Genomic DNA, 17562 nt, shown 5'->3' with positions numbered 1-17562 from the left:
GCGATCATTAAGAAGTTCCTCCCGTGTAGTTCTGGGCTGATCCCTCACCTTTCTCATGATCATCGATACCCCACGAGACGAGATCTTGCGTGGAGCCCCAGACCGAGGGCGATTGATGGTCATTTTGTGTTTCTTCCATTTCCGAATAATGGCACCAACAGTTGTCTCCTTCTCACAAAGCTACTTGCTGATGGTCTTGTAGCCCATTCCAGTCTTGTGCAGGTCTACAATCTTGTCCCTGACGTCCTTAGACAGCCCTTTGGTCTTGCCCATGGTGGAGAGGTTGGAATCTGATTGTGGACAGGTGTCTTTTATACAGGTAATGAGTTGAGACAGTTGTCTTTTATACAGGTCACGAATTGAGATTCGGAGTACTTTCTTAAAGCGAGAGGACTAATCTAACCGGTCTGTGGGGGCCAGAATTCTTGTTGGTTGCTAGGGGATCAAATACTTATTTCCCACAATAAAATACAAATCAATTTATAACTTTTATATGATGCGATTTTCTGGATTTTTGTTTTTATATTCTGTCTCTCACTGTTAAAATAAACATACCATTAAAATTATAGACTGTTCTTTTCTTTGTAAGTGGGCAAACTTACAAAATCGGCAAGGGATCAAATACTTATTTCCTCCACTGTAACTGTGTGCCATGCACATAACAGTGGTGGTAGATACCATGGTTCTGAATTATCTGGCTGAAACAGCAGTGGGCCAAGAGTGGACCCTTGAGGAACACCCAAATTAAAATGAGCTGCAGAGGAACAGGCTAGCAACAGAGAAGGATCTACTGGAGAGGTATTAGGATAGCAGATGCAGAGCAGTTCTCTTAAAGGACCCATATTGTAAAAAGTGAGATTTTCATGTATTGTGTTTGAAACAAGCCGTTAGGATTTCTGTCCATTTGTGATGTCACAAATCTACAATATTTAGACCATTTCACAGTTTTAAACGTAAACATACTAAATGTGTCCCAGTTTATTTCCTGTTGCAGTGTATTTGAATGACATCAGCTGACAGGATGTAAACATGGACCCAAGCTGTTTCCTAGCAATGCAATTCCGTTGAAATGCGCTAAAACGGAGTGTTTCAGACAGAGCATGAATACAGGTATATGCAGACAGACAGTATGAGAAAAATAATGAGTTTTTTTTAACATTAAAGCATGTAAACATGTTCTAGTAGAAACCCAAAATACAAACCTGAACCTGAAAATGAGCATGATATGGGACCTTTAAGATCAACCCAGGTTTCCAGACGCTGCAGTAGAACAGTCATTGAATTGCGTTGAAAGCAGCGCTCACATCTAAAAGCACTAGAACCGAGAAGTCACCTCTGTCACCTGTTAAAAGTAAATCGTTCCCTTCACAAAGGCTGTCTCTGTGCTATAATAATGAGCTCTAAAACCGGATTAAAAATGATTATACTAAATAAATAGATAATATTTATACTATACAAAATATTATTAATATTCATAATTTGAAAAATTTACATTTTAACTAACCTACTTTTCACTTTTATATAAATACATTTTACACAAACAACAGTACTTTTACTTGAGTCAAATATTTTACCACTCTTTTTATCCCTGACTACGCTTTATTATTGTACAGTACTATACTATATTTTTTTATTATACTTTATTATATTCTATGCTGTAATGTACTGAAAAATACTATACTACGCTATCCTATATTTGGCTTCATTGCTTTGTGTTTTCTTTTAATATTTTGGGATATTTGTATTTATTTGTTATTAACAGTGTTTTTTTTTCTTCTCTTATTTATTGCATGTGTATTTGTTGACCTGTGTGATTACAATTGTCCTTGCGGGGTTATAAAGTTGTATTGAATTGAATTGAATTGAACTGAATTAAATGTGCAATACTGAATCACTGTAGTTTGTTTTTCCTTCCCATTATATTTAGTATGGATGAACAGTAGGTGGCGCCAGTGGACTGGGTAAAACCTTCTTGTTAAACAATTGAAGAAGGCAACGGGTGGAGAGAAATGCAGTGCAATACAGTGGATTTGACACTGGATAGACTTCACAGCCACTACACTTGGTAGTGTCATTTTTACAGTGGAAAAAAAAATCTGTTGGGTGAAGATCATTGACATCTTACTGGTGTACAGAGAAGCCTCATTGAACAAAAGGCAGTTATTGCTAATTTAAGTGACTTCATTTGGTCAAATATACTTCACAAAAATGAGACAAACTATTTAAAACAAATGCAACAAAAATAACAACAGTGCAATCTATTGTGCTGTTTCAGCTGGAAAATGTGTCTGTTCCTTATGTTACATTTTACTGAAACAACTCCCTTTCTAATATTTGTTGGAAAAAACGTTATGGTGATTACACCCCAATTGATCAATAATAAAACAAAGGAGTCTTCTTTTAAACAAATTGAGACATGTTGTTCTTCCTGTCACTACTTCACCAAATGTTACTATAGATTCTAGTTGTGTGTTTTTGTGAAAAATATAAAAATAAAATTTGATTTCACAGATTTTTGGGGAATTAGAGTCAGCACCGGCATATGCCAGTATAAGAATCACAGCTATGCCGGTTATAAGTGTTATACTGTACAGTACAACAACTGTGGCAACAGCAGCACACACAAATCAGCATATGGCACTGAAACATCATACCACTAGCTATTAGTTAGCACTACAAAGGACACGCTGTTCTATCTGTTATATGCACTTGCATGTTTTTGACTGCTCCACACGAGGCCTTGCTGGATAATCTGAATTCATTTACTTGCCACATATGCCTGTATTTTTTGAGGCAGTCCACAAACCAATGGATGACGTCACGGTGACTATACGTCCACTTCTTATATACAATCTATGATGAAAAATAAAGATATTCATGAGGTGCACGGTCCACATATCCTATACATGCATTAATATCTCTACGTCCACTGGATTAAAATGGAGGCTCATTATTTACCTGTTGCCTTGGTGAATCATAGTATCAGAGCTCTACTGATGACGCCTTTTTTATGTTCAGGTTCAACCTACTGAGAGTTGATTGAACTGACTCTGATCAGCTGTTCTGGAACGGAAAACTCTGAGTTTCCCTACTCAGGGTTAGTCAGCTCAGAGTTCATGCTTTGTTTGTTAAACCTGCTTTCTGAAACGGGGCCCTGTAGGCTTACCTGAAGAAACATGCACACACCAATGTGGTCCCCACCCTGCTGCATTCAGCAACATCGGCAGAATGTTGAACAGGAAGAACAACTTGGAATTGTTCACACATTATTCCAAGATGGTTACCCACTGCTAGTCAGATTACCCTACTCTTCCATACTTTGGGCCTTTCCAGTTTGCAGTGGTGGGAACCCAAGATGAATGAGATCACATTTCTTATCTGGCTAATAGAGGTGTTGCGTAGAAGCAAAAGCGAAAGAGTGTAAATAGTGATTTTCATGTGAGATGCAATAAATGACGTGTAAAATGGCCTTAATGTTGTTTGCTGTCATTGTGTTAATAAAACAAACCAGTGGATGTTGAGATACTGTATATATATAATTTTGGAGGGTTCACTCTTAGTTCACTAGTTGAGATAAAGTGAAAGAGAAGAGCATAAAACAATAAAAGTTTAAGAAAATCCAGCACAACATCTGGATGAAAAGGGGTGAAAATGGACTGCTTCTGCTGAAACTCTGTCTGTGACAGTCCGGGGTCGAACTTGAGAAAAACTTGCCTTGTAGGCCTACATATAACTCCAAGGTCTCCAACAACATTGACGGGTGCTTCGTTTATATTTAAAATTAAATAAAATATGAGGCAAAAAGATGCACAGAGGCACAAGAGCACAAGACAAAATACATGCAATGGATGCTTTAGCATAGATTAACATTCTACTAGCCAAAAAATGTCTGCATAACAAATCACTTTTTTAACTTTTCAGTTGACTTGCATTGCTGGCATCATAGAGAACACCTTTCCTTTTCCAGTCACAATTATGTATCACTTTGCAGCCTTCATATACACTAGGCCAGGGGCTGGCAACCTTTACTATCAAAAGAGCCATTCTAGGTAAATAAAAAAAAAAAAATCTGTCTGGAGCCGCGAAACATTTGAGCATTGTGATGAATTAAAATCACAGCAGCGGCTCCAAAGCCAAGTTCATAGTCGGTGGGAAATACAAGCTGGTCAGAAAGATTGGATCAGGATCCTTCGGTGACGTATACCTGGCCATCAACATCACAAATGGAGAGGTAATGTACTGCATCCACGTCTACGATAGTCTGTGTTCTTGTTATAAATACAGTTTATAGTCTAAGTATATAGTATATAAGTCGAATGCTGTGAGGGCCAAAGAGCAAAATGTACTATGGAGTATTAGGGCCATATTGAGGGGGGAAAAAATCAGAGATTTCGAGGATATAGTCATAATATTACGAGAAAAAAGTCGTAATATTATGAAAATAAAGTCCTAACCTTCTGTGAAAAAATTTCGTAATATTACGAGAATAAAGTCATAAGTTTACGTGAAAAAAAGTCGTAATATTACAAGAATAAAATCATAACCTTACTTGAAAATAAGTCGTAATATTACGAGATAAAAGTCAGAAATTGACGAGAATAAAGTCATAACTTTACGATAAAAAAGTTGTAATATTACGAGAATAAAGTCATAAGTTTACGTGAAAAAAAGTCGTAATATTACAAGAATAAAGTCATAAGTTTACGTGAAAAAAAGTCGTAATATTACAAGAATAAAGTCATAACCTTACTTGAAAATAAGTCGTAATATTACGAGATAAAAGTCAGAAGTTGACGAGAATAAAGTCATAACTTTACGAGAAAAAAAGTAAATAACACGTAAAATTACGCCTTTATAATATTATGACTTTATACTCATAATAATATAATTTTTTTTTTACAACAATGATAAATAAAAATAAAAATGTAAATAAAAAAAACAGTTATTCATATCCACTAATTTTTTTAAATAAAATCCCCAGGGAGCCACTGGAGAGCTAAAGAGCTGCTCGAGGGTAAAGGAAGCAGCTGAGAGAGTAGAGCGAGAAGAGCGAGAGAGAGAGAGAGAGAGAGAGAGAGAGAGACACAGAGAGAGAGAGAGAGAGAGAGAGAGAGACACAGAGAGCGAGAGAGAGAGAGAGCGAGAGAGAGAGAGAGAGAGAGAGACACAGAGAGCGAGAGAGAGAGAGAGCGAGAGAGAGAGAGAGAGAGAGAGCGAGAGAGAGAGAGAGCGAGAGAGAGAGAGAGAGAGAGAGAGAGCGAGAGAGCGAGAGAGAGAGAGAGAGAGAGAGAGAGAGAGAGAGAGAGAGAGAGACACACAGAGACAGAGAGAGAGAGAGTAGCGAAGACAAGATGGCGGAGTGAGTGGGTAGCGCTTTCTACAGACGGTAGCGACGTTTGCCGAAAACGCCCTTAAAAAGGACTGGAAAAGATTGACCAAAGAGCAGCACTACCACACCGGGGGAGTGTAGTTAACGGGCTGTGTTTCTGCTACTCAGCGCGGAGGAGGTCCGGACGTTTACCCGCGGCGGTCCGTGCGACGGCGTTAGCTTGGTAGCATTAGCCTCAAGCTAACGCTATTAGCATCAAGCTAACGCTAGCCAACGCTAGAGCTCACTAGCTGCTGCTCAGAGCTAGCAGGCGGCTGGTTGAGGAAGGCCGTGAGCTGTGTCAGGTTTAGTGTTGGATGTATATCCCTCGGTACTGACACGGCAGTCCGTGTTTCTCGGGAGGAGGTTTTATTTGTGTCCGGTAGCCTGTGAATAAAGCGAACAACGTCAGGACTTTCCAACTTGCTTGTTACGTTAATTGTCGACATAATTCGTCCCTGCTCGGCCTCAACTGGACATACAGGACTCTGTATGTTCTGCTGACTACCCGGCTATAGACGGCCGCACACACTTCCCTACAGTGAATCAGGCGGTCACATTTGGTGGATATTATGGCGAGCAGCGGCGGCTCCAAAGCCGAGTTCATAGTCGGTGGAAAATACAAGCTGGTCAGAAAGATTGGATCAGGATCCTTCGGTGACATATACCTGGCCATCAACATCACAAATGGAGAGGTAATGTACTGCATCCACGTCTACGGTAGTCTGTGTTCTTGTTGGATATGTGGTAGCACATCTTAATACCGAGCACTGAAGTGTTTGAGTCGGATATCTTTGTAAGTTAACCGATCCAGTTATCAAGCTGTAAGATAATTGAGCCGACGCTACTAGTCATTACTCATTTTACGGCGTGCACCGAGATATCTGTCAGTAATAACTGAGCTATAATACATTTATATATGTTATCTTTTGTGTGTCATTTTCAGGAGGTAGCTGTAAAGTTGGAATCACAGAAAGCCAGACATCCACAGCTGTTATATGAAAGCAAGCTGTACAAAATCCTACAAGGTGGTGTCGGGATCCCTCACATCAGGTAAAGTGTTACTCAACACCCCACTTTATGGGACTTTGTTCACCCACAAGAAAGTGACACTTTGTTATATCGCTTGTATGTTTGGTGTGGTGAAGTCTGCGTTGGATGAAAGACAGCTAACGTTAAAGAAGCAGCCAGGTTGGCATTAGGCCTGCTAATCTGCTCTTACGTTACTCTGCTGGAGTCTATTGTAGGAACAGGATAGATCTCCCACGAGCGCTTTAGAACCCCCATCGGCTTTTCACTGTACAGGTCGCTTTATAATCAGTCTTGTTCAGTCCGATCTGTGCACTTTTATTGTGGATTAACAGCGGTTATGGGCTGAAGAAATCCAACTCTGTGGTTGGAAATGGCCGCTCCTCTTTTGTTGTGTTAGCTCCCAACATGTCTTCCACTTACCCTGTTAGAAAATGGCGGCGGAGCACAGAAGCGAGAAAACAACAACCCAAAGACCCGATGTACAAGTGTGTCTTCAGCCTGAACGTCAGACGGCTGTGTGTCACCCTGTAAGGGGTCACACGACGTGTTTTGTTGTGTTGAAGTTAACTGTTAGGAGTGCTGTGTAGCCCAACACAGCAAGCAGCAGAGACACAAGCTGTCCTCCACAGCTCCTCACTGTACACTACAGATAGAGGAGACACACTGTGCACTAATCACAGCATACCTCTTTGTGTTGGTAATATCATGGATGGGCAGGTGAAATTGAGCTGTTACTGCAGAGCAGTGGCTGACAACCTTTGGAGCCTGTGACATTTATTTGTTCTCATAATGGATAAAAGAAGGTTGTGTGTGTGCCGCTGTTGATGGTGACAGTGATATGGGCCATTATGTGTAGAAAAGTGGAAGTACAATGAACATATTAATGTGGTTCTGTCCACAGTATTACATAAATAGTATACTAAGGTTTCACGTGTGATGAGAAAGCATTTGTCTAGTATTTAAAAAATACAATAAATTGTTGTTTATTGTACGACTATGGCAGCAGGATTGTTTGGTATACTAATGTTTGTTTGATTGAGATAGCCTTAAAGTGACTGTGTGCTTACCTCTGAATTGTTTTGACACTTGTAGACCAAAGCGGTAGAGACTTTTTTTTGTATAGTATTCCTTAACTGTGGTGTTCTTTCTCGGTTTATTGGTCAACCAGTTGCAGTGAAAAATCACTATCATTCCCTTGTTACTTTTCAATTTTTGTGTTAAGGTGACAGGAGATGCATCTTATAATTCAAACAACAGAGCAGGTTTACTCAGCTTTATTCAGTATTATCATGGTTCAGTTTGTGTGTGAGTGATCACCTGACATATTTATTTGACTGATTCTACAGAATCAGTCAAATAGAAGAAGTGAAATGGGTCCTAATGGTTCCTGTTGCTGTTCTCGTGTTGATGAGGAAATCATATTATCCATTACCGTTTTACTTTCTAAAAGTCATACCGACCCTCATCTATCTGCTATCTTGGTCATTTGTTTGAAATATGGAAACATTACCATGGCTTTGCATTCTTCCCTGTGTACTTACTGCACACAATTAAAACTTAAACTTAACAGCCTTTTACAGTTAGTGTTTGTCTAGAGTTTCCTGAAATGATACAGATCTGAGTAATGCTGTTTAATTGACTGCTGTATCATGGTTGGAATGAGGATCTTGGTCATGATGGCATATGGTTCAAGTAGTGTTGCACGCCATGGCCTGATTTACTACTAAGAAATGCTTGTCTCCTGAGTCACCGAGGGACAGTTCGAATTGTCTGTATTCTACTTTTCAAACTCATCTGAATGTAGTTTGGGGGAATTGAGGGAACCTACCTGCTGTGAGTTACAGCTGGTGTGCTTGAGGCACCAGCCGGTTATTTTCCTCACCTTTTAGCTGACGCTAAAAGCTGCTTTGGCCCGACTACTTTTATCCGGCACTTAAGTAGAGGCTCTAAGATGATGGAGGTACCTGTGATAAACTGTAGTTGTCCAAAGAAAAAACCTGTGAATTGATATACTATTGTGCCTTTTGTGTTTAATCCCCACATTCTCAATATAAAACATACCTTGTTTCACTGCTGTGGACTTGTCAGTGTTAACAATCATTAAATTACATTTTGTTGCGTTGATTACCAAGAAAAAATGTGAAAGTGAAAATTAAGGATGCCCATTTGAATTGTTTCATGATTGTCATTCAAGTCACTGATCAGCAGCTGATGCACCAAATGCAACATGCATGTTCTTCCTAAATATATAAAAGCTTTTTAAACAGTTATGGCTACGCTCGGTAGTGTTCTTCACTCCGGAAGAACAGCGAAACATTCCTGCCTTGATCAGGCTGTGGTGAAAGGGGCTGCTGTGACTTGAAGTAGGGGTAATGTCTGTGCTTGGACTGACCTGACAAATGATTTGACTTTCTTGCAACCTATTTAATCTTGATATAGACATTAGTTCATGGATTGTTATCTTGCTGTTGTCTTTTCATTAAGCATAACTACTTTTTAAGACAAAGTATTGGATGTACCGAACAGAAAATTTGACATTTGAGTGGTGTTGATTTTCTTTTCCCTGTTCTAAATCTGCCTAACAGCGTTCACATGCACGGCCTTATACAGTATAAAGTACAGCTAGCACATGGCTGAAAAGACACAATGACAGTGACGCCACTAAGGAAGTGAATTGTAATAATAGGTTGTAAAGCTAGGATCAGTATCATGAATCAGAGGTTTTAATAACAATAACTTCTGAAGGCTTTGAAACAAAGCTTTTCCTCCTTTACTGTATTGTAGCAGGGACTGTTCATTGGATCTTTGCACTGGTAATGCTGAGTTAATGTTGCAGCAAAGTCTTGTTAGAGCCTGTCCAACCTGCTGGTCCTGCTGCCCCTCCTCCACTCTTTACTACAACCCAGCTTACCTATCAGACAGTTGCCGCCTATCATAGTTTCAGTCTTTTCCTCATTCTTGCTCTGTTTTTTCACACTGACAGAAACAACTTCTTATCTAATGTTTCTTTTATTGTTGTAAAAAACATTATTGTGATTAACCCACAATTGGTCAATAATAAAACAAAGGAGGCTTCTTTTAAACAAATACATTTTGTTCTTCCTGTCACTACTTAACAAAATGTTAAACTATAGATTCTAGTCCTGTGTTTTTTGTGAAACATATGAAAATATATAATTCAACACATTTTTGGGGAGTTGACCTTTTGGGATGTAAAAAATATTTACATTTGAGTCAGCACTGGCTTATGCCAGTAAGAATCACAATGACGCTTATAAGTGGTGTACTGTATATGCCAGTACAACAACTGTGGCATACAGCAGGCAACAACAGCAAACACAAATGAACATATGCCACTGAAACATCATACCACTAGCCATTCATTAGCACTGCAAAGGACACGCTGTTCTATCTGTTATGTGCACTTGCATGTTTTTGACTGGCCAAAATGAGGCCTTGCTGGATAATATGAATTAATGTACTTGCCACATATGCCTGCATTTGTTGAGGCTCTGGATGTGGCTTCAGGGCTTGTTGTTATTGACAATAGCTGTATCAAGCAAACATTGCCTCCTCATTCATTTCTGTTAGCTACCATGGATGACATTTAAGACCGCCTTGGTGTATTTTCTGTTTTAGGAGTTTTAGGAAACTGGGAGGAGGTTCATTCTACAATGAAAATATGATACTGGTGGACATTTTATGGTCTGATTATAGTTTTTTTTTTAATTCTGTGTATAAACTCTACTACGCTTAGACAAGTAAGGAAATTAATGATTCAGTATTTCTCCACTAGAATTTTAGTCTTGGCAGTGTGGAGAGGACTTTGAAACAGCATTGTTTAGACTGTGTTGGGGAAACAAAATGTACAAGTTAAATGGTAAATGGACTTGCATCAGCGTCTTTCTAGTCTTCCGACGACTCAAAGAGCTTCACACCACATGCTAACATTTACCCCATTCAAACACATTCATACACTGATGGCAGAGGCTGCCGTACAAGATGCTAAACTGCTCATCAGGATCTAAATCTAATGCTCACTCAACACAGATGCCTGTCACAATAACTACATTTGTTGGACAATATATTGTCCCAGAAATAATTGCAATAAAACAATGATATTGTTATTTTAAGACCATTTTATGCCACTGATATATAAGTATAATATAAATAGCATAATAATGCAAGTAGTAGACACCCTTTAAAAGAGCAATTAACTTTTAATTCGTAAAGATATTCAGACATCAGAATGTAAAAAAAAATCAAATATTCCAAATAATTAAAACCAAATAAATATATAAAATGGACACTTGGACTCTGTTAACAAAAATGTGCTATGTCTTATGATGGTTGGAAAAACCCTGCTGTTTATTTTGGCATCATGTTGGCTAAAATGTTGGTGAAATTGTTATGTAAACACAGCGGGAGATATTGAGGTTAGCAAAAAAGATTGAGGTCATGTCCATATGTCATACGATAAGTCAATATATAATATAATTATTGTGACAGGCCTATTCACACACACCGATGGAATCTGTATCAGTTGCCCAAGGACACTTCGACATGCGGATTGGAGTAGGATCAAACCTCTGATCTTCCGATTAGTGGACGACCCACTCTAACCCCTGAGCCACAGCGGCCCCAGTTAACAGTTAATAAAATGTGTCAAAATACAAGCAATTTAAAAAGACTTCTTGGCGTCAGGGGTATTTTCTGGAAAAAAGGAACTCAAACATATAACCTCAGTCTTTCTAGAATCACAGATTTTGCCCTGGCTCTGCTTTGGCACCTAGTCTCATGGTATTTTAAACACACTTGAACTCTGTTTTGGTGTCAGATAAACCTTAAAACTCACAGAGCTTATGCTCAAACTAGACCTTCTGGATTGTATTTGATTTTCCTCACCTGTACCTGAAGCAACATGCCCACACTAGTGTAGTCCCCACCCTCATGCTGTATTCGTGCAACGTCGGTAGAATGGGAAGAACAGGAAAATCCATTTTATACAGTTTAAAGAAATGGATCCAATGGTAAATTAATATTTTATGATGTTGAAAAACCTTGTTGTTAGATGGTGTAATGCACCTTTTTTAAACAGTATTTGTGAAGTGTGTGAGTATGGCTTAGCTTCCCATTGTCCACTCATCACCAGAATGTTTTAGATCTAAGATATGTACCATGTTTCGAGTAAGGAAAGGCTTAGCGTTTCAGCTTTTGTCTGCTTGGCAATAGCATAATCAAGGGTCATGCACCATTTATAACAAGCAAAGTACATGTAATTTAATCGGAGCACATGTCGATTAATGCTGTGTACTTTGCCTACTTATAACACTACTCCTAATCTGATTAATTGAACTATTTTCTCAATATGTCTTTTGCTAATTTGAAAACTGGAATATGACATACGTTGACCCCATGCACTTGGTTGTCCCGTGTTACAGTGCCTCCTTGAATGGGTTGAGACATTTCTCAGGCTTGATAGCCTTGAGGCCTTATGGTAATGGTAAAAAATAATAATATAATGGCCAAATAAAGGGTAATAGCTATTCTCACCCTGAGTTAAAAAAAAAAAATACACCCTGTTTTCATTATGACTGCTTACAACAAATTCAATTGTGTATTATAAAATACTGTAATGGCCAACAATGGCATGCATGCAAGCAAACAGGTTTTTAAAGGGAAGATACTGTTTAATATTTTCTTTTTACTGCTTATAAACTAACAACACAGCTATTTGAGTCAACAGAATATTGTAATTCTCTTTAAATACACCCGCATGTGTTGCTGTTGAAATATATCAAGGCCTTTGAATGTATTACATTAGCTTAGCCTTAAGGCACTGGGGATGCTTAACACACATATAGCATAACGTTTTAGTTTATCATTGTGTTTGATGTTGTAGTGATGAAATTTGTTGTGTTTGCACCTTTTGTTGGTACTGCTCTGTACTATATGCTTTGAGGCTTACAGATATCCTTTTAGTTTGCCAACCTCAAAGCTGAGATATTTCCAAACAGAGCTAAGGCTCTGCAGCAGCTACCAGCCAGCTAACTTAAAGTCTGTGAAACAGCATAGTGAGTGTGAGGAGGAGGGGCTGCTGCTCCAGTGATGGGGAGTGGTGTGCATGCGTGTGTACATAGCTCCTTTTCAAAAGATAAAGGAAGTATGTCAGCATATCGGATATGGATAGAATCAATAGAAATTAATATTGTTATTAATCATTGTTGTTTTTTCCTTTTTGTATTAAGAGATTTGAATTACTGCACACTCTCATCGATCCCGCCATCTTTAAAACTATTTATCGGTCCCAGCAGAGACTGCAGGATAAGTGACTTGTTTTATTCTAACATTAAGAACAGCGCTACTGCCTTTGGGGCAGTCTAATCACAACCGTGATCATAAAATACAGTCCGTGTGACCATAGGAGGCCTATTACAAGCAAATCAGTGTCGCCACAATATGCATTACATCTGAGCAAAAGAAAGTTTACTTTTTTATGCAAACAGAACAGTGGGATCTGCGTTTGGATTTATCACAGTACCTGTAACCAACATCATAGCACTACTTGAAATAAAGTATTGGCCGAGTTAATCTTTGCATGTGAACTATTAATTAAAAATCCGGTGTTTTTGAGAATCGATATACCATCACAAATCATAACATCATGATACTCTATTTTCAATACTTTCAGTCTGAAGCTCAGCACTGGCCTGTGGTATAACCAGAGAGGGAGATATTGAGGGGCACTATTACTCCTGATTGAGGATAACAAGTTTTTTTTGGCATATTCAGTGAGCATGACTTTTTCACTGAGCATGCTCCGTCTCTCTGGTCTCTGTTGCAGAGAAACCCAATCACTCATGTCCCCTTGTTAATATCACCGTTGACCAGGTTGGCCTTCAGTTATGGCATCTTACAACGGCAGCTGGTCCGGACGACATCCGTCCTCACTCTTCGAAAACGTGCTGATCTGAAGGATCTCATCTTCTGTACCTAGAATACCAGTGATATGAAAAACATCATGTATTGTGCCGGTGCCTCAGAAAAAAATCTGCCTGGGAACTTAGTGACCCACTGCCCTGACCTCACATGTTATGAAATGTTTTGAGAGGCTTTTAGTAGAGCCCCTTAAAAATACAAGTCCACACATTCCAAGAGAGGTGGTGTTGATGATGCACTGCTACCCATGCTGCTTACTGTACAGTCATTTAGAAATGGCTGGTAATTCTGCTCATGTTTTTTTGACATTTGATACAATACAGTACAGCCCCACACCCTGGCCTAAAAAAATATTTAAGTTTAACCTCCATAGTTCCACAATAGGTTGGAGTTTACATGATCTTATCAAGGGACCTTAGTGCAGACCATAGCATGTCAGACTAAACGGCAAAGTCTGACGTAATTTTTTACTAAAACAGGTGCTTGGGACGGTTTTGTCACCTTATTTAGTCCCTTTTTAGTCAGGCTGGGCAATATGGCCAACATATTCTATGCGGACATAGGTCCACGACATAGCTCATTTTCTGGTAATTCAATAAATAAGTAGTAAATATTTTTCATTTATTTAAGAACTTTAGTGCAAAATGAACTAAAACTGAACTAAACTGAAGTGAAATTATAGAGGAAAAAAAATTATTAAATATTTCCAGCTATACTCTGACTGTTTACATGTATGCACAAATACAGAGTAAGCAGATTAAGACACTAGTTTGATTTAACGCCTCATATGCGGGACTCCCCAGCCTGCCATGTGTAGCTCACACCCTCCAGCTGGCTGTTAACGAGGCTCTATTGGCACAGAGAAGTACTCGTATCGTACCAAATGTAAATACTTGTACTTGTACTCGGTCTGAAAAAAAGTGGTATCGGTGCATCCCTAGCCATGGTATATGTGCTTGTTATCAATTCAGACGACGTAAATGTGTGTCATGATATCTCTATGATTCCATTGAAAGACAATAAATGATCATATTGAATTATCCACCAGCCCTGCCCGTTACACAGCCGATTGTAGAAATAGCCAGGTATCTGAACCTAACACTTGTATAACTTGGATGACAAAAATGCTGATTTTAACTTCTGAAAAAGAAAATTGGGGCCGTCACCAATTCTCATCAGAATTAAACAACCATAAAGTTGTGTATTTATCCGTGTATCGATAAAACGACCTTTACATTTCCCTTTTCATAAGAAAGCAGAGTGTTAGAGCTGTGTTCAACCTATGAAGTTGGCACAGACGATGTGCTGTGATTGATTCAGACTGACCACAGACCCAACCTCATAACATCCCTTTTGTGTCCCCAGGTGGTATGGCCAAGAGAAGGACTATAATGTCCTAGTCATGGACTTGCTTGGACCCAGTCTGGAAGACCTCTTCAACTTCTGCTCTCGTCGCTTCACCATGAAGACTGTTCTTATGCTGGCAGACCAGGTAGCTAACACTTATACACATCCACCTCTATGTAATCTCCTGAAGCAGTGAACATGCCTGAGAGTCATGGTTAAATACAAGTAGTAGGTTGGCGCCGCCGCCTCTCAGCAAAAAGGTTCTGGTTCCAACCTACTAGCTCTGTGAGTAAGGAGTAAGCATGATCTCTGCCTTGGTTTCCTGTGGGTACTCCAGTTCCCTCCCACAGTCCAAAGACACCCAGGTTTGGGGAATAGGCTTTTTCACAGCAGACATTTTGACATGTCACAGCAGGAAAGCACAGGTAATTAATAACATTAACAAGGACTGCGTAGCCGATGATGTTGTGCAGGCTGCTTCATTGGCTTGGCTTACTGGAATACTTCAATTAATGTTGTTATGTTAATAATGTGTTTTCCTGCTATAACAGGCCAAAATGTCCTTTATGAAATTGGTCTATTGGTGACTTTAAATGGCCCATATTTGTGAATGTCAGTGTGAACGCATCTATTTGATGTCCCTCCTACATCCCTGGAGAGGAAAAGCTGTTTGTTTACAAGTTGAATCGATGGACCCACTTTCATTAAAATGTAAACCCATTTCAGAATGTGGAAAATGGGAAGGATGGTAACTAAGTTTGAAATATTTAACTGTGGCCTTCTTTTTTTCACCTTCAGATGATCAGCAGAATTGAGTATGTACATACAAAGAACTTCATCCACAGAGATATCAAACCAGACAACTTTCTCATGGGCATCGGCCGTCACTGTAACAAGGTAAGACCTTTCCAGGTCCTATATGTACTGTAAGTATGGCTTATTGAAGCTCTCTATAGAGCTGTTTGGCAGACAGCTGGATGTCATAGTAGCCATGTTAACTTCACAGCCCTGGTCCCTAACTGATCTACAACTGTAGCTTTAGTAAGGGGCGGACTCTCCTATTACCTCTAAAAGAACCTTTTAATGGCTACGACCGCTGCTGCTGATTCCGAAGAACAGGAGGAGCTCTGAAAAATGTAAGTGCTGTATTCACTACGCAGTCTCGACGGCAGAGTTTGAAGTCAAGTTTCCCCAGTTAAAAAAATAGTACAAAGTAATACTCATTTATCATGTGCCACTCAAGTATATATTTATCTAAAACTAAAATCGACATCATCAGTGTCTGTATCATTAGTCATGTATTTCTTAAAAGTTTAAGGTTTCCATAGTTTCATTGCCATATCAGTTTTATAATCTTTAAAGTCACATTGTGTGCACGCCTGCATGTAAATCTTGAAGTACAGATATGCATATGCCTTTATAGATCCAAGAGAATGAGTTTGGAGATGGAACCTTTTTCAAATTATAATGCCAATAATAGATTAAACTAAAAATGAACCTACATAAAATGTTTCATGTGAATAACTCATTTGACAACTAGATAGAAACTTATAATACTATGGTAACGATATTCAATTCCATAATTGGTCTCAGTATATTAAGATGACCCAATATCTAAATGGCAACAGCTCCTTCATCATTAAATAGTGTAAGATGCAGAGATTACATCTCATGTCAAAATGTAAGCTACACAGTTAATACAGGCAATAAAGTGATGCACAGCTCAGTTTCTGGACTGGGAATCACAAGGTAACTCACAATACATGGAACAGTCGGATACTATATATGTTTTAACTGCATGTTTTCATAGAATATTGGAAGGCTGAGGAGAAACGATGTAAATAAAGTGTTAGTCTTAGTCTACTGTAACATACAGCTGTCTAATGGTTAAGATGCCTGTAGTGAAGGAAGGTCACCCCTCTTGTCTCATAGCACAGCAAATTTATAAACTTTGTTCAAATACTGTGACTTTATATATAATATTATAATATAAAATACCCGTGACAGACCCAAATGGTGTTTTTTTTTTAATTTTGGAAATTCAAATAAGGCTTTCGAAGATTGACAACAGTTCCCTAGCGCCAATTATCGTTCATTTTGCACTTATTTTTGGTGTGAAAAGAACATTTAAAATAGTATTTGAGTGATACGACTTCACCTGGGAAAATATTTTTGTGTAATTTGGGTGAACTGACCCTTTAAGCCTGGCCACACTAATCATGATAAATGTAAGAACTTTCAAATTGTTTTCCAAAAGTTTACCATCCACACTAACATGCCAAAACAAACATCAAATGTCTTGAACAAAATAATCTAATTCCCCAATGATGGGGATGATGATGATGATGATGATGATGATGATGACCAATATGATCAAATTAAGACCCTAGTTATATATATAATAATAATAAACAACTTCAAATGATGTAATTCCCTCATTATACTGGGTTTACTGGATTCTTACTCAAGAATTGATTCTGCTTTCTGGACAATGATGCTGTTTTTTTCTAGCTACCCACACAAAACAAATATTTAAGCGATTTTGTGTTCTTGTAATGTAATTTGTTTGCGTCTGGTCAGAGGTGTGTGTTATCAAGTTGCCTGGAATATAAATAGAATATTCTGTGCCCATTATTTTGAGCCCTTGCAGACAGGCAACGTCAGGTTAAGTTAAAGCATGGGATTTATATTTTACCAACTATCTGAACAGCATGTGTGCAACCACAGCCCAACCTCCACTGATGTTTCCTGTTTATTTGACAGCCAGCCTTTCATCCCTGACACTAGCTCTGTTTGTTTGCAGACAAATGTTCATTTGTTGACAGTTAGGGTTCAGGCTAATATGGATTATTTCAAATATGATGGAATTGTTTTAA

The 17562-nt window shown here is 38.7% G+C and overlaps 1 protein-coding gene across 5 annotated transcripts in view; it reads left to right on the top strand.

The window, feature by feature from the left end:
* The first annotated feature begins 5096 nt into the window (after positions 1 to 5096).
* csnk1a1 (casein kinase 1, alpha 1) overlaps positions 5097 to 17562 on the top strand; it is a 34650-nt gene continuing 22184 nt past the window's right edge. For 2 of the 5 annotated variants that reach the window (XM_074647778.1, XM_074647776.1), the window contains exons 1-4: positions 5302 to 6063; positions 6315 to 6421; positions 14705 to 14831; positions 15485 to 15583. In XM_074647778.1, coding sequence (XP_074503879.1) covers positions 5941 to 6063; positions 6315 to 6421; positions 14705 to 14831; positions 15485 to 15583 — 456 coding nt within the window. In that variant the 5' untranslated portion in view covers positions 5302 to 5940. Of the gene's footprint in view, positions 6064 to 6314; positions 6422 to 14704; positions 14832 to 15484; positions 15584 to 17562 lie in introns of all 5 variants that reach the window. The other 3 variants (XM_074647780.1, XM_074647779.1, XM_074647777.1) reach the window with 3 other exon arrangements.

The sequence above is a fragment of the Sebastes fasciatus genome, chromosome 10, assembly GCF_043250625.1.
Source record: "Sebastes fasciatus isolate fSebFas1 chromosome 10, fSebFas1.pri, whole genome shotgun sequence".
NCBI classification, from domain to species: Eukaryota; Metazoa; Chordata; class Actinopteri; order Perciformes; family Sebastidae; genus Sebastes; species Sebastes fasciatus.
The sequence above is the reverse complement of the archived record's forward strand: the minus strand, read 5'-3'. Positions and strand labels throughout refer to the sequence as shown.